Source organism: Podarcis raffonei, chromosome 6 (assembly GCF_027172205.1).
Source record: "Podarcis raffonei isolate rPodRaf1 chromosome 6, rPodRaf1.pri, whole genome shotgun sequence".
Taxonomy (NCBI): domain Eukaryota; kingdom Metazoa; phylum Chordata; class Lepidosauria; order Squamata; family Lacertidae; genus Podarcis; species Podarcis raffonei.
In genome coordinates, this window is record NC_070607.1 from 54,767,417 (window position 1) to 54,785,793 (window position 18,377).

General features: G+C 42.4%; 1 protein-coding gene across 1 annotated transcript in view; it reads right to left on the bottom strand.

Moving 5' to 3' along the window:
- Nucleotides 1-18,377, bottom strand: part of GRM4 (glutamate metabotropic receptor 4) — a 290,669-nt gene that overhangs the window by 84,913 nt on the left and 187,379 nt on the right. The window contains exons 4-5 of the mRNA XM_053393018.1: nucleotides 12,790-12,925; nucleotides 5,308-5,462 (exon numbers count right to left, since the gene is read on the bottom strand). Coding sequence (XP_053248993.1) covers nucleotides 5,308-5,462; nucleotides 12,790-12,925 — 291 coding nt within the window. The remainder of the gene's footprint in view (nucleotides 1-5,307; nucleotides 5,463-12,789; nucleotides 12,926-18,377) is intronic.

Below are 18,377 nucleotides of genomic sequence, written 5' to 3' on the forward strand. Positions count from 1 at the left end.
GTGTGCGTGTGATGGGCGTGCCCCGATCCTGTCACTCTTGAAAACTGTTCTGCTCTGAGCCAATCTCCTGCAAGTTCCCACGATAGTAAAGTCTTAATTAACCATGCATATTTTAGTCACGCAGAACACAAACCTAATTTCCTTGGCATAAGTGGATGTCAGAGGGGGGTAAGGAAGAGACAGGAAAGATGGCGGCTTTGTATCTCTCTCCCTGGGGTTCCATCTGGCGTAGCCTTATTAATTGAATGGATCCTTTAATAGGCTTGGGGCACTTGACAGCTCTTTCCTTTCTAATGAATGACACCTCTACAAATGAAACTTTGGCCGTGAGCTAAATGTGGATGCACTTTGGTCAAGTATACGAAAAACTGTGCTAATAACTAGCGGAGAACTCGATAATAGGGTAGCTTGTGAGCGTGCGCAAACCTCACAGGACACTCTTGCAATCTCTGGCTCTAACCTTCTGCAGCACCACCACCACCACCCTGCTCTGGATTCAGTGGTCTCAGTCATAGAGATTTGTTGCCATGCCTTTGGCTGCCAGCGGTTTACCTCAGGTGTAGGGAACCTCAGGCCTAGAGGCTGAATTCAGCTCTCCAGGCCTCTCTACCTGGCCCTCAGAATTATCCGAAGACTGTATTCCACACTCGGGCTGCTTCATACCCCAAGTGTTTCTCCCTGACTGGAATGTGTCCTTGAGGACAGTTGGAGGCAGCAATGCTTCTGAATACCAATTGGTGGAAACCACAGAAGAGGGCTCTTGGGCTCAAATCCTGCTTGCTGGTTTCCCACAGACATCTGGTTGGTCACTGTGAGAACAGGATGCTGGGTTAGGTGGGCCATTGCCTGATGCAGCAGGTGGTTCTTATGATCTTAACTCCAATAATGGTTTTTGATTTTCTAGATAAATGACAGAGAGGGCTGTGAGAGTGTGTACAGAAACTAATCTATTGGCCTAGTCTACTGGACATTTGTGGTTCCACCACCTTTTGCCTATGGTTCCACCCACCACTGACTCGTGGTGCTTGAAATGCCCTTGTCCTGAAGGGAATACAGAAGGGAAAGGGCTCCCAACCCCTGATATAACAATGTTTTCAGGCCTTTTCCTGAAGCAGCTTACAGGATCTTTTGAATTGATGGGATTTGCATTTTGAGTTCTGTGAGCAACCTGCATAAATTGATCAAAGAGTATTGTGACACCTGGAAGACTAAGAAATCTCTTGTCAAGGTGCTGACAGACAAGGAATGTCCAGAGGAGAGAATTAACTCTATTGTCAAAAATACGCTTACAAGTTAGGGAAAGGCATGTCCATCAGGCCCATGTCTCTCAGCTGCTCCTAGATGTGCAACAAATGAGGAAGTTGCTGCAACAGAGAGGCCCTGACCTCAGCTTATGTATCTTCCCCCATCTGAGCTGCATATAAGCAGGCAAAGTCTCCACTTGCATATAACTTTTTGCGCCTCCCACTTCAATCCTATTCTGGTCCTGAGAGACAGTGGAGTAGGAAAGGTGCAACAGGAGGAGGAGGTATGGCAGCCATTGATTCTATATGAGCCTCACCTGTCTCTAGCTCCTCCTGCACTTATTCTTCACTCTTCAATCCTGCAGCTTCTTCTGCCTCTGCCTCTTGCCTCCAGGTTGTTACATGTTCCCCTGGATCACTGATCCCTTCTTCCAAGCCGGTCTCTAACCCCGCTTCTCCAAATGCTCATTGTCCATTCATCAGAATCCAGCCACCATTCCTCAGTTTCCAGCCAGTCCCTTTCCAGCTTTTGTGGACTCAAGCCACTGAATCCCATACATCTTTTTAGGAAGGCCATGGGCTTTCAAAGAACACCTTGCTGGTGTAGATCGTGCCAATGGTGTCTATGTATGTGCCAGCACACACATAAATCAAGCTGATGCAAAACACTGCAAGTCTGGATTAATCTAGTGAGTTCCAGTAGTCAAAGCCCACACAAGGAAAGCAATGAGGCCTTTCCCCACCCTCACATCTACTCGTGCCCTCCACTCTCAAATTGGCTCAGGTAGGGTGCAGGGATCAAGAGAACACCCAGAACAGCATGCAGGGGGATGAAATTTTTTTGGTGGGGGTTGTTGCTCCATCTAGCAAATTCATGCCAATGGAACTATTCCTCCCTCAGAAAAAAATATTATGCCTTTCTAAAAATTTTTTTTTTTCAAACTCATGAAGATGGTGAATTTCAGTCCTTGTTTGAAGAGTATTTGGCAAAATGCCCCCCCCCAACTTCAGTATCTGTGGATTTGGGGCACAATTATGGATCAAGTTTAAATATTGTTTAATAGTCTTTTAATTTGGTCCCTTCGCTTTCCTGTCCTCCTCTTTAGCCTGCCATTCCTTCATTGACCAATATGAACTTACAATAGAGTATTACTGAATATTAAGCTAGCTGAAATTTCTTGTTGAATAATTTGTTGTTGTTGTTGTTGTTGTTGTTGTTGTTGTTGTTGTTGTTGTGTGTTTAATGAGTCCTTCCTGGAGGAGTTCAGTGCTATCCTAGAGATTATTCCCAGTTTTGCTACCCACAAAAAGCATGGAGAATCTGAGGTCATGTTCACTTAGTACTCTAGATACACCCATTTCCTTGACAAGCAAAGAACATATTTCTTCTTGGTGTATAGACAGTGGTTAGAAGCTGGCTGACATGAGAAGCAAAGGGGAAATACCTTGGTCTGAAGAAAAAAATACTGCTGAAGGTCAGCAAGAGAATTTCAGTAAGTTGTTAGGGCACTATGAAATGTATATCAGGTACATCCATCTTTCACAAAAGTTAGATGCTTGCTAAATATTTAGATTATGGAAGGTAAGAGAATAACACAGGAAGGAACTATGGGAATGGGGTTGTTGAATGGGCCAGAATGCAACAATGACATGACACAGTTAAGGTTGCACGCGTCTGTCTATTTCTGGCCTGTGACATTTTTTCTTATTTTACTCCTAATTATAGTCAATCCTTTTTTTACATTAATCTACATTTTTTTAAAAAAAATCATATTGGTATCCATATTTAAATGTGTACTGTACTTACATGACAACATTTGTAGAAATATAAGATTTCATGGATTTTAATACTTCCAATCTCTGCATTAGGCCAAGGGTTACAGATTGGGTTATTTTGCATAGGAATTTTAAAAGATCTAATTCACCAACCACCCCTATTTGAAGCAACTTCATAATGGATAAGAGTTTACTGAGAACATATCCCATTTGACCCATTTGTTATAATGAGGTTCACATAGGAGAATTTATCTGTGGGTTGTGTCCATTGACAGATTCAGCATCAATGAAGATATCCAAGTGATATTTGAACTCCTTGCAGTAGAAAGAACTGACCTTTGAAGAAACTTCAAGGGGAAAATGCTCAAGGTGTTATAAAGGATACCCAGAAAAACATGACCATTTCTAAAGCATTAATATATACCCCAAACACCCAACTGAAGATTATCATTTTCAGTAGATGTATGCCATGACTCCTTTCAATTAAGCATGCATTAAAAGGAAGAAGGAAAATGCTACTCCAGGTGAAGGAAACATTTAAAGAGACCTAGAAAAGTCCTTGCAATAATTAGTGGCAGGACTGGGCTGGGAAAGAGAAAGCAGACTGATGTTTAGTAATGGCTTGGGCATATTGGCCAAAGAGCTATGAGAAGCTCTCTCCTGAAATTGTGACCCATTTATCTAAGTGCTGGGATGGGAGCCTCACCCGCAGATCTAGCCCTGAGAGCATCCTGCAAAATTGAAAAGAGAAAATGCATCTGCATGAAAAATGTATAGTGGCATTGGGACATTGAGGATCAAAGTTTTCAATAAACAGTTAATTTAAAGAAAGAAAGAAAAGGAATGCAACAAGGGGCATTCTATCCTGCTTTTCTTCCATTGCAGAACTCAAAGCACCATAGATGGTGTTCCCAGCTGTCACTCATCGAGACACTGAGCAGACTCAAACATGCTGAGCTTCAGCAGGTGGTTCCATTGTGTATGCAGGCATATATGTATTTGAAAATGTATATACTGCCCATTGCCAGAGGGCCACAGGATGGTATACTGCATAAAAACAACGTAAGATCCATACAGCACAAGAATGTAAAAAAAAAAAAATATTTCAGCACTTCTAGTAATAAAATCAGCATTGTCAAACTAGTCATAAATAAATACAATAAAAAAAATTCCTTCCAGTCGCACCTTAGAGACCAACTAAGTTTGCTATTGGTATGAGCTTTCGTGTGCATGCACACTTCTTCAGATACACTGCATGCACACGAAATGTCATACCCATAACAAACTTAGTTTGTCTCTAAGGTGCTACTGGAAGGAATTTTTTTTTATTTTGTTTCAACTACGGCAGACCAACACGGCTACCTACCTGTAACTATAAATAAATACAATCACAGTCCCCATCAACTGAGAACCTGCAGGAAGATGTGCGCCTTCACCTGTTTCCTAAAAGAAAACAATGATGTGGCTGTACACACTTCCATGGGGCCCTTCATTTTGCATGTGGATCACAAACTGGCCTCACTAAATGACCTTTCTCTTGTTCTCACCACCTTCACAGGTACTGAGAGAGGGCCTTCTCAGTGGCTGCTCCCAGATAGTGGAACTCCCTTCCATGGGAAGCTAGGCTGGTCTCCTCCCTGCTATTGGTTCACCAGCAGGCAAATATTTCTTTGTTTAGGACTTTGGCCACTAACTGGCTGTTGCGGCAGAGTCTTCTAATCACAGGTGCTGTATATTTTCTCCTCCTCTTCTTGTGTCTTCAAATGGTTTCTAAGCTATTTGGATTCAGTGTTGCTTTTAATATGGTGTGTGTGTGTGTGTGTGTGTGTACTGATTGAAGGTTTGTTTTTAAGCTGAATCAATCTGTTTTTAATGCATACCACCTTGAGCCCTACAGGGGGGAGGAAGATGGGATATAAACAATAAATAAATAAACAAATTAATGTGGACATTTGCGCTCTCAAAGCCTAACACATAGGCTTTCATGCAGCCAGGACACCATGCAATCAGGAGTTCTGATTGCATGAAAGCTGATCATGAATATGCTTTGACTGTGTGGAAGTCCAGGTGATGGTGTCCATGGTGCACCTGATTCCAGAGATGGGACCAGCCAGGCAACACCATTCCTTGGGAAATATATGGAGCACCCTTCAGATGATTAGCACATGAAGGAGCTTCTAACAGGAGAAACAACAACTGTACAGTTCACACAACAATGGCAAATGTCTTTCTGCACCAACCCTGAGAAGCAACCAGCTGACATTGTTGAGCAAACTGCTAGACATACCTCTAACAGATGCCCTCTTGGGCAAGATGGTGACGGTTCCTTCAGCCACCTCTTCTAGATCTCTCACAGGGGCAATTTTGGAACCCCAGCTGTCAGAGCCAATCCAGATGAAGTGCCCAGTCTGATTGGCCCTCTTTGCTGCCATCAACACATTCCTGAAGAGAAAAGAGCAAAGTACCAGTTCATAGAATCACCTTTGCCTTTGTGTTCAGGTTAATGCACACCTCACAACGAAAGGGCGGGAGCGCAGGGACCACACTGAATACACTGCATTCACTGGCTTTATGTGCCCAGTCACACCCAAAGGTTGTGCATCCAACTGCTGATTACCACTGCACAACATATATTTGCTACATTCACTCATCCTCAGAGCTTCAGATAAATGTGGATCCAAACACAGATTCTGTATTAAGTTTTAACTGGCCATCTCATTTCTTCTCTCTCTTCAAAACAAACCTAGAAGAATCTATTCAGCCCATTCCTCATAAACCAGAAGTGCAGTAGTTCCCACCTGACAGACCTAAATTACATACCTTTAGGTGCCAGGTGAAAACACTCCTTTTATCCCAGGCATTTGACTAGTTACACAATGTATGGCCTTTTAAAATGGGGGGGGGGGGTATTGTTTTGTTTATCATGTTATGTCTTTTTGTGTTTTTATACTATAAACTGCCCTGTGATCCTTAAATGAAGGGCAGTATATAATATTAATAAATAATAAATAAAATAAAATTAGCTGGCTTGCTGGAAAAAAAAAACTTGTGGGAAACCAGGAGTGGGACTTAGGAGCTTGGTTCTGGTACAAATTCCTGGGCTGATCTTGTATTCAGAGGCACCTTATTCCTTAACTTTGGGGGGGGGAGGATAAGGAATTTAGCATGACCCACAGAAGTGCAAGAGAAGGGATGGAGAGAGATGGAGACCCTGCCTTAAGATCAGTCAGAGGGAGCTGAGACCCTCAGGAATACAACAAATAAAGCAACAAATGTTACTTCTGTAATCAAGGCTGATTGATGTTCTACAATGTTGAATTTGATCAGTTACCGGTTCTTAGATTTCTTTCTTTCTTTATTGAAGTGCATGTATGATTTCATAAGATGACTTCAACAGCACTGAATGTGACAGCTTATAATGCTATTGTTTTCAAATTAAATAAGCAGATGTAAAAATGAACCTGAGAAATAAATGAGCAGTATTGTGAGAGCCTTGAGCTGGATTACTCACCTACCCACACTTCTGAGTCCCTGGCCTTAGGTTAAAAAGAAGAAGAAGAAAAGCAGAAGGCTATGAATGAAGAGGATGGGACTGAAATTGGTGGTGAGTGTATAGCACCTGAGCTAGTAAAGGAGCAAAACAAAGAAAAGGGTGTTCGGCAGATCAATGGAGACTTTGTCAATAGCAAGGTTGATTAAAAAACAATTAAGGGAGTAGTGGCAGCAAGACTTGAATGACACACATGCCAGAGCCCTAAGGAAAAGGGAAGTATTTTTGGAATGCAGGGGGAGGGGAAATAAATTGAATCAGACAAGGGGAAAGAGCAAATGTGGTAGTGATCTGGATAAAAGAAAGAGAGAGATCATGGCAGTTATTGTGCAGTGAGCCTAGCTCCAATTGAGCTCCAGCTCTTCTTACTACACCATCAATTATTTCTATTACAGCAGCACCTCAAAAAACCATTGTATTGTGTTGTGACACTTAATAAAAGCTATTCATTGGCCTGATGAACCTACAGTGTGTGGGTGGGAGAGAGAATAGAGGCAAGGAAGTGGACTGGAATCGCTCAAGGTCACCTAGTAGGTCAGTGTTGCAGTCGAAAACTGAAATGGTCAAGTGTAAGGCAGGCCTTCTAACACCAAGTCATAAAACGGTTGGGCAGATTAGACGGAAAAAACATTTGAAAGGACATAAGAAAAGTCTCCAAGTCTAGATCAATGGCCCACCTACGGTTGTCCAGAATCCTGTTCTCATAGTGACCTGTGTGTGGGGAAACCTGCAAGCAGGACCTATGCACTTCTGAGGTTTCCAGCAACTGGAATTAAGAAGCATTACTCATCCAGCCATGAAGGTGCAGGTATCATGGCAAGTAACCATTATCTTATCCTTCATGAATTTGTCAATACCTCTTTTAAAGTCATCCACATTGGTGGCCATCGCTGCCTCCAGTGGATGTGAGCTTCATAGCTTAACTACATGCTTGTTGGAGAAGTACTTTCTTTTATCTGTCCTAAAACTTCCAATATTCAGCTTAGTGTTCATAGAATCATAGAATCTTAGAGTTGGAAGGAGCCCAAGGTTCATCTAGTCCAGCCCCCTGCAATGCAGGAATATCAGCTAAAGCATCGATGACAGATGGCCATCCAACCTCTGCTTAAAAACATCCAAGGAAGGAGAGTCCACCACCTCTCGAGGGAGTCTGTTCCACTGCCGAACAGAAAGTTTTTCCAAATGTTTAGTCGGAATCTCCTTTCTTGCAACTTGAAGCCATTGGTTTGAGTCCTACCCTCGAAAGAAGCAGGCTCTCTCCTCCATGCGACAGCCCTTAAGATATTTGAAGATGGCTATCATATCTTCTCTCTGTCTTTTCTTTTCTAGGCTAAACATACCCAGCTCCTTCAAGCGCTCCTCATAAGGCTTAGTTTCCAGACCCTTGATCATCTTGGTTGCCCTCCTCTGCACATGTTCCAGCTTGTCAACATCCTTTTTAAATTGTGGTGCCCAGAATTGGACACAATATTCCAAGTGTGGTCTAAGGCAGAGATGGAGAAAAATCTTTATCCACTTTCTCCATGCCATGCATAATTCTGGAAACTTCCATCATGTTACCTATTATCTGCCTTTTCTCTGTAGGTTAGTTACATGTATATTTTGAATGTATTTTTCTCTGAAGAGGCACATTCCTAGATGTATTTTATTGCAAAATATGAGTTTCAAAATGCAGTTGCTGCATTTTTTTCTCCAAGGACTGTGTTGCAAAATTCCATTTCAGGGAAGTGCAGGTCAGATTCTCACTAAAACTGAAGAGGATCAAATTTGAGGAGAGTGCTGAGAATGCTGTCATGTTGCGCTTGTGGGTTTCTCTTAGGCATCTGCCTGACCACTGCGAGGACAGGAAGCTGGACTAGATGGGCCTTGGGGGTCTGATCCAACAGGGCTCTTCTTAAATTTGTCAAGCATCCCTAAACCCAGCACATAACAGCTGCCAAGATGAGACAGTAATTTTGCCAGCATTAAAGTAGAGTTCAATGGGTTGCTCAGATGAAAGTCTCACAGAGTTGAGCAGCCTGGATATGTTCCACCAGTCATTCCCCAAACCCTCGCTCCCTCTCTCAGCTTGTATAAATCAGCACATCTCCACTAAAGACAATGGATGAGAGCTGCAGACAACAGAAAACACTATTTTTCAGTGCTTTACGCCTCTGGGTTTTTTTTATTGAACTGAATTTTTATCCCATCATTCCTCCAAGGAGCTTGGTGTGTGTGTGTGTGTGTGTGTGTGTGTGTGTGTGTGTGTGTACATGTACATGTTCCTCTTTTTTATCTTCACAGCACCGTGCAAAGTAGGTTGGGCTGAGAAAGAGATTGGCTCAGGACCACCCACTGAGCTTCTCAGCTATGGGAAAATTTGAATATGAGGGAAACAGCAGTGACAGAAATACTTGAGATGCTTTACATCACACAAAAACAAACCTGTACTAACAAAAGAGTTGCGTCTACAGGCCAGGTGATCTGAGAAGGGTGGACCATTTTCAAGGTTCTAGAGAGGGGTCACCTTCAGTCAGTCAATATTTTGTGGGAGAGATTCAAGTGCATACTGGAAATTTAGGTTTCCCCAATTAAAGTGAACTAAAGTGCTCTGTTGCCCTACTGCAATGAAACCACATTCTTTTAAAAAACGAACTTTTTGCAGATAGGAAAGTGATGGGGAAAGGCACTCAGAAGTGTGAGGTGAACAAATGATTAACGGGAAGACATATAAACTGTGCCAGAGAATCAGAACAATCACTCCATTTTTTAAAAAAAGTCTAACCTCCATGTGTAAGCTTTGTGCTAGCAGATCAGGCTGAATGTTCAATAAACAAATCATCTGGAGGAGCCCAGGATCTCTCACACATGAAGAGTGTTAACTCACTTCATTTTGTGACATAATATTGCTTTCTTTGGGCTGTGTGTGCTCTGCACGCATATTTTAATCTCCTTCACCTTTTTCCGGCAACAGGTGTGATGTGAGCCCAGAGAAGGGGAATCAAGAAAGGCAAGAAGATAAAATCATAGAATTGCAGAGTTGGAAGGGACCCTGAGGATCATCTAGTCCAACCTCCTGTGATGCAGGAATACGCAGCTGTCCCATATGGGGATGGAACCTGCAACCTGGGTGCTATCACCACCATGCTCTAACCAGCTGAGCTATCCAGAAGATCATAATGACTCCGCTTTTTCTCCCTAGCCCACATTTCACCCACAAATTATTTCACTGCTTTTAGTGCTACAGCTTCAAAAAGTGAGGACTCCTGTCTGAATCTGAAGGGATGAACCCACAAAAACAATGCCAGCCTCCACTATGCTGGTCCAGGAGCACTGGGGCAAGAGCCAGTGTGGTGTAGTGGTTAAGAGCGGTGGACTTGTAATCTGGTGAACCGGGTTCGCGTCTCCGCTCCTCCACATGCAGCTGCTGGGTGACCTTGGGCTAGTCACACTTCTTTGAAGTCTCTCAACCCCACTCACCTCACAGAGTGTTTGTTGTGGGGGAGGAAGGAAAAGGAGAATGTTAGTTGCTTTGAGACTCCTTAGGGTAGTGATAAAGTGGGATATCAAATCCAAACTCTTCTTCTTCTTTCTTAAATTTAGAGGAAATTAGCAATGTGGACCACCACCTCTTGGTGGCCCTATCGGACAGCTGTGTCACCTTTTTTTTATTTTGCAGCTGCATTATTTAGCGCTATGAGAATGAAGGAAACCTTGAAAAGCAAGCATGAAAATCAATATGAGATGGAAAGTTTATGCAGGCTGAAGAATCGTGAAAGCTCTGATGATCTGCACCGGGTGGTATCCAGAAAACACACACAGAGAGAGAGAGAGAGAGAGAGAGAGAGAGAGAGAGAGAGAGAGAGAGAGTGCTTTCATGACTCAAGAAACCATCACATGGCTAAGTCCCAAGAGAGGCATCTGGCTCAGCAGTAAACCTCAGCCTATCACTGCATGAAAAATACAGAATTTCCAGATGTGTATAAGCTACTGCCAACAGGGTGCAATTCTCCAGCTTACAGACTGTTTTCAGATAGGTAAATGTTTACAAATCCCTGTTTAATGGTGCTTGCCATTTACACTGCAAGGCAAATCTCTGATTTTGCTGGGAGTAAACGAGTGTAACTGTCTGGGTTTCAGACATATCTATTAGCCAGCTTCCCAGGAACTTAGATTGTTTGCATATTTGATGTAAACTGATTGAAAATGTCAGTTTACTCACATTTGCATAATGTTTGCTGATTAATAAATTAGACACTTGCAAAATCAGGTGTAACTCAGTGCAAATTACTAGGCTCAAAAATATCAAATCAAAACAGAAGTATTGTGTACTCTTAGGTTTTTCTTGCGCTTCATTAAGAGTTCCACTTATTCTGTTGGAATGGACCATATTCTGACTTCCAGCGACTAATCAGAATACATCAACTTTAGTTTTGTACAACTGCAGGAAATTTCCATGGAGTCAGGCATTATAATCTCTTACAAAAATAAGAATTTTGGTGGTAATTATAAAATGGAAGAGTTTCAATATTATTTTTTTGAACTGCGATTTTTAAAAGTAAAAATAACAAGAACTTTTAACGTTTTCACAAAAGCAATCAGGCTATATTTGACAAAGTTTTTTGCTATTATTCCATGTTGTAATGTGTATTAAACAGAAAGAACAATTATAACAACTGATAAAAATTAAAAGATAAAAACAAACTATAAAATAGGCATGTTGAATAAGTAGCTGCAAAATCAGGCTATTTAAACTTAAAATAACAGCAGTTTTACATTTGAGAGGGAATGATTTATAACAGCTGTATCAAAAGACAAGAGTCAGAAGACCTGGGTTTTATTTTATCAGAAACTGGAATTCTAATGGGAAGTCCATTATCAAGTTCCAAGCCATTTTGAAATATCTTACAGTATCATAAATGATACAAGAGCTGGATCTTGCATGGAATCCATGTTTTCCTTCTTCGAATTTGATCTCATTAGTCCACCCATGCATACAATTGCATTTGCAGTTGAAGATCAAATACACTTGTTCCTGTCCATACCTGTAGGTGTTCCTTTTCTCTTTGTACCTGCCTCCCAATTTGTTGATTTGAATGTGTTAAGTTTGCACAAACGGGGCATGCATGCAGGAGTCTGCTTAGCAGTGCACCCATCTATAATTTTCTTTTAATTAAAATTATTTTAAAAGCAATTTCACCTAAAATAATGCAAATTTCAAATGTTATTTTAGCTAAGAAGTGGGTTTTCTTTGAGCGCATCACACTAGTATATATGCATGTCTGTACTTGGCTGGAAAAGAGCATTGCAAAATTCAGAGAAGTGCAAATTTCAAAGGATGGCTATATTTCAGTTTGCATATTATATCGGATATTGTGAATTACATAGACTCTCCTTTGAATGTGATCTTAATCAAATTTTTGCTCTTTCCCTGCTACCAAGTGTCTGAGATGGGTGCACTTACTAATTTTTGTTTGTAAGGGTAGCTATTCCTTTTACATTAAAAAAAATCTGCACTAATTTCTCTAAAAGTACAAAGGCTGTACTTTAAAAAGCCAGCAGCAATGTACAACTGTTAGACACAAAGTATGCTGCCGCTCTGTCTTTTTGTACTTACAAGAAAGCAAAGCTGAGGATAGCATAGGTGTAGGTACCTGGGAAGGCTGCAGACTGCTGGAGAGCAGATTTGTAAAATGAAAGGACAGTCACTGAACCCTTCAACAACCCCAGAAGAAAGGTAAATGCAACAAAAGCCCTGTACCCCACCCATGAGGATTTCATGAAAAGTTTCTCTTCCCTTTGATCATTTTCAATGTGATTTCTTTTCTTGTTAGTTGATGGAGAATGGTTGGGGCGAAAAAACTAAAACTGTCCAACACAGCAATAGCTTATTTCACCTCTATCTATCTGTATAATACTAAGCTACTGGACAGGTAGGCATATTGAGGACCTGGAGAGGATGCAGAAGTGGGATGCAAATTTGGAGGGCACAGTGACCCAGATACAGTGTCCACTCTGTTCATTAACAACAAAGACACTCATTCTTTATTAAAGTGTTGCATACTCATTCTTTGTGAAGAACACTCATGTTCTGTGACACATCAGGAGAGAGTAACAAAGGAACATGTATTTGGAACATTTTGCCTTCTTCTCTTGTCCTTCCCCTTCTCTCCCCACCCACACGCTCCCTTTCTCTCTCCTTCCCACACAGACCCTCAAACCAGACCATGACCTTCTTACTTGATATCATCTTCATTAGCAAAAATGATGACGGCTCGGGCATGGGATGTTTCCAAGAGGCGCCGAATGATCTTATCAAACTCTCCTGCCTTGGGCTCCCGGGGGATCTTGACTGATTGTGCCACACACACACTCCCTGTAGTTGGAAAAAAAATTGGCATCATTAGAGAGGCCTTGGAATGGAAAAATTACCAAGCAATCCAAAGCCTGGGGCTCCTTTGCTACAGCCCAGATGGGTGGTCTAAAGGAAGCCACCCAGGGCACATCCTGCCATAGCCCATGCTGATGACCTTTCCATGTCAGTAGATGTAACTCAAATATAGGAAGAGATATGAGTGATGGACCTTGATGAGCATGCATATGTGAGCAAGCCCCAAGATGATTACATAAGACATGCAGCTAACGCCAAATTTCACCTGCGTTTTAAATGCCTGGATGCAACCATGAAAACTACATAGAATGACATGAATGGAAACCTAAAAGGCTGCACATCAGGTTCTTCTCCAATAGTAATGGCCTATAATTGCTCTGGAGTTTCATTCAGACCTGGATTATTTTACACACGCAGGTGCATCATCTGATTTTTCTAACCTTGATTACTGCATTACTGACAAAATGCCTGTAGGTAAAGAATGGGCAGGTTAGTTCAAATCAATATGTGTAATTCACTCTCTTCCTTTTAATGCCCTCTTAGAGTTGCCAGGTCACAATGATGCAGAGACAGTAGACGCCATAATTGGCAGAATTCAACTTCTCTGAAAATCTAAACATTACAGTAGCCTTTATAGTAGACCATCACCATCACCCCTTCACATGAATCACGTTTAGTGGCATTACAGTGGAGGCACACCCCAACATCATCCCTGTGGTTGTGTGACTCCTTGGCCCCACTGCTGATGCCTACATCTTAAGCATGGATGTATGCAGAAGAAAGCCGGTGAGTGCAGATCTCTATTTTCATAGGCTTTCTGCACAAGCTGGAGGGTTGTGGCATGAAGGGTTCCAGTCCATGCAGAAAGCATATGCACATAAATGACTGTGCACATAGGTTTTCCCTGCAGAGTTCCAATGCATGCATAAGAACACAATAAGAACTCTGCTGGATCAGTCCAATCCAGGCAGTTGATCTAGAGCAGTATCCTGTTCTCACAATGGCCAGCCAGATACCTAAAAGCAGGACCTGAGAGCAACAGCACTTGTGGTAAGAACCTACTGATATTCCATTGCCTCTGACACTGGGGATAGAACATTGCCATTGTTGCTTGATGATAACCTTATCTTCCATGAATACCGTATGTCTAAACCTCTTTAAAAGCCAAAAAAACCCCAGCAACTATGCATTGTATGAAGAAGTACTTTCTTTTGTCTGTTATGAGGCTTCCAATCTTCAGCTTCATCGGATGTCTCCATGCATGTCAAGCATACAGCCAAGGACCCCTTTCTACACACAGTGCCTCTGCATGCAATGACGGAGGCTGAGCACATTTTGGATATAGCAATGCTATGTCCCTTTGGCTCCTTGGGCCCCCACTTTCATTTCCCCGCCTCCTCTGCCCTTTCTGTGCAAGCCTCATTCTCCTTGCATTCCTTCGCATTCCTGATTCTCAGTCCATTGCCTTTTTATCTAAATGAAAGTGGGGGCTGTCCTGCCAAGACATACTGCTTACCTTGCTTGTTAACAAGTGCATCCATGTGCTTAGAAAATGTGTGTGTGTGTGTGTGTGTGTGTGTGTGTGCGCAAGAACAGGATAATGCTTTAGTTTTCAGAGAGGCGGATTATATGCCCAAGTGGACTCACTTGAATAAAGTTCTTACTACATGACATTTTTTTAAAAAAAGAAATCCATTTATAAGGAGATTCATATGGATAGATCCTAGGCTGCATTCCTACGCTTACTCATAATGGGGTATGTTTAGAATAAACACGATCCAGGCAGTTGATCTTAGAGCAGATTCATCTTTGAAGACTGTGAGACTCCTGGAGATATGCAATCCAGATTCATACTCATGGGAAGTTGCTTTATACCAAGTTAGAACGTTCATCCATGTGGCTCCTGCGTTGGGATAGAGCTGCAGAACAGCCCTCCCAGCACTGCTCTTGCTATAGCTTAGCTGGATGGGGAAGGGCAAGGCAGTGGCAAGTTGGGCTGTGGCTACACAGACACACTGACACAGCAAGCCAGTCAACTCTGACTGGCAGCAGCTCAGTGGGATTTTGGAAAGGAGTCTTTTCCAGTTCTGGCTGGAGATACCAGGTTTTAAACTTTCTACATGTCCTCTGCCACTGAGCTACACTCCTTCCTCACCAAGTATTAAGCATATCTCTCCTGTCTTATTGTTCTTTGTGGATCTTTGTGTAGCTTAGTATTATAAGATGTGAGCTAATTGTGGGAACAAAACGGTAGCATGCTACATACCCAGTTTTTATATTACTGGTGGGAAAAATCCGTAGTAAAAAGTTTTAGTTATCCTCCTCTAAGTACCGTATCTGTTTCCCCTTTGGAGATGGGATGTTGCAAAATCCATTGCCAGCTTTACTGCAGTTTTTCCTGGATCAATTTGACCTCTGGGCTGCAGCAATGAGAACCTTTAAACCTGACCGCTCCTGAGGGTTCTGTAGAAGCAGCTAATTAAAAACAATTTCTGAAAATCAAGACAGAAAACTGAAAGGATAGCTGGATGCAAAACTGCTCTGGCTTGCTGAGACTTAACCCTCAACATCTGTTTGCTCCAGCCTTTGCAAAAATACCAGCCGCTCCTGCTCTGTGCGAACTTTTGCAGTGGCCAATCAGATGAAAAGGGAGCAAATATATGAGACAGGAGATGATGAAATGTTTCAGGACCTTCTGGATATAATTGATAGTCTCAATTTGCATAGGAAATGACAGGGCTGCTGCTCATATGCCACAAAAGAATCCCTATTTATGCAAAGGTCAGAATAATTAGCATAGGGTTGCTGTTCCAGAGGCCTGCCCCCACAGTACAATTTACCTGCAGAAAGGGAGCCTTTCTTTCTATGAGGAAAAGATTGAGAAAGAATAGAAGGAAATAATAGCTAGTCCTCCTAGCAAAAGGCTCTGTGTATAAATTGTTCTGTAGGCCTTATCAGTAACCTTATTAGTTGCTGCTGATGCCAAGGAGATCAGCAGCCACACATCAGAGCTTTATTTCTAAAAAGAAAATAAAGAGTGGTACTGCAGATCAAATTTGCCAGCAAGTAGTAGTCTCAGGATTGCAGACCACCCTCAATTTTCAGACTTGGAAGTGGAAGTTCTATATATATGGAACAGTATTCTTATCTTTGAGAACGTTTTATATATGCCAGCGCTATATCTTGGCTTTTCAGAACAAGTTCCAGGGCTAAACCATGGCTTAGATGAAATCCTGCTTATAGTATAACTGAAAATATGAGACCAGATTAATGGAATCATAGAGCTGGACGAGATGGTTGGACAGCGTCCTCGAAGCTACCAACATGAGTTTGACCAAACTGCGGGAGGCAGTGGAAGACAGGAGTGCCTGGCGTGCTCTGGTCCATGGGGTCACGAAGAGTCGGACACGACTAAATGACTAAACAAGAGCTGGAACCCCCTGTCCAACCCCCTGTACTGCAGGAATCTTTTGCCCAGAGTAGAGCTCAATCCTATGACCCTGATACTACCGACTGAGCTGTCCCAAGAAAAATATCCCATCTTGCCCTGTTGCTGTGGGCTGACATCTATGACGTGCCAGAAAACAGCCACTACTGCATAGATATGAATGGAAAGGGGTCTACCAGTCTTGGAAGTGGTCCTGGAGAAATCCATCGCCAGATCTTGGTGCAGTGAGAGACGGCAATGGACTCCTGAAGAAACTGAAAGGAAGGGGCTTCAGCCACAGAGCTCACATGCTCATGGTTGGACAGCATTTCTTTACACAAGGAACCTCAACCATTTGGGGCCCAGGAAATCTAAGAACTCTCATGGGCACCACTTTGCACAGAGGAAGACTGGTGATGTTCAGAACACACCCCACTAACTAAAACCAGACAACATACACAAGTAAAAGCAGGCATCGCATAAAAAGGCAACCTGCTCAACCAAACAATCTCCAGAAAACCCTCATTAAAATTATATAAAATTAAAGAGGGGCAGGGAGCTATTTGGAGCAAAAAGGGGGCTTTCTGGTGGTTCTATAGTGTCCAGAGTCACCATGTTGGGAGCCCCAGATTTACATTTTCACAAATGTCCCTCTTTTTCAATAATAAGAATAATAAAGCATTTGGGACTCCCACTTTCCAACCTCTCATTCAGCTTGAGGGAATCAGCCTCACTGGGTCATTTTGCCCTACACACCATCCACAGTGAATATCCTGATTACTCATCCCATATTTTGACATATCAGAGCTACAACTTCAGTATGATGTAGCCACCATCTCAGTCCTTTTATCCAAACATCATTTGCACAAATAAACACAAAAAAGAAATAAATCTTGTTAGCAAAACTGACAGCAAATGAGTGGGGAGATGGTTTCTCTATGGCAGGAAGAACCCCTAGAGGTAAGAGGTTAATGGAGAGCAGCTCATGAATAACCATGAGCAATGACTATTTATAAGGCAAACACAAGGTCCAAACTCTGGAATATTTTAATTATTTTGGAATAACGAATAGGGAAAGGCAGCAGCCCATCATCAAGGAGGCATCTGCTCCTTCCCAGTTTTATCACACAATAGCCAATTGTTTGAAATGACAATTGCAAGGAGATCAGTTGTCACAGAGCTTGATTAGCATCTTGTCCTAGTAAACATCAATGGAGGCAATCCAAACTTATCAAATACTGACACTTGCAAAGAGGCAGTTATGGAAAGACAAGCTCATCACATGCAAGTTCCTTATGCGCTGCTAATGGCTACATGCTTATGATTAGGAATGTCAGAGGAATCCATTGAAAACAGACTGCTCCGTAGATTTACACCTGCCCTTTCAACCCCCGTTGCAGCTCTTACTATGGATGCTTTTCGCCTTAGTTCTCTGCAGCAAATGATATTTTTACAGGCACACATTATACATAAATAGATACACATATAGATATAGAAACAGCTTGGTGTTATACATTATTTGCATATTCACTGACGTAACTGCTGATATTCTGAAGTGTTCTTTGTTGCCAGAAGTAGCCCAAGACTGCAATTCTAACCAGGGATAGTTAAGGTGAATGTTCCATGATGTCATGGTAGGGTGCTGGCCGAGTCAAGACAGAGAAAAGGCATGGCTGACAGATAACCCCAGGGAGGGTTCCCGTGGATTGGAAAGGTCTCTATCCAAATGGGGAGAACCCAAGGAAGAGGATCCTGAGGGAGGGATTTCCCTCACCTCATCCCATTTCCCCACCAGTCCCTGCAGCACAAGGCACAGGCTCCACCTCCACCTTCAGAGATGTTACAGGCTGGTTCTGATTCATCCACTTTGCTGATCATGCAAGCAACTCTGCCTCCAGAGTTGTCTTGGAGAAATGTTAGGTTGCTCCCTCAATCTGAGTCTCAGAGTCACTTGCCATGCTGAGTTGTGTTTGTTCCTTTCCCTTAAGGTGGAGTTGTAGAGTGTGTGTC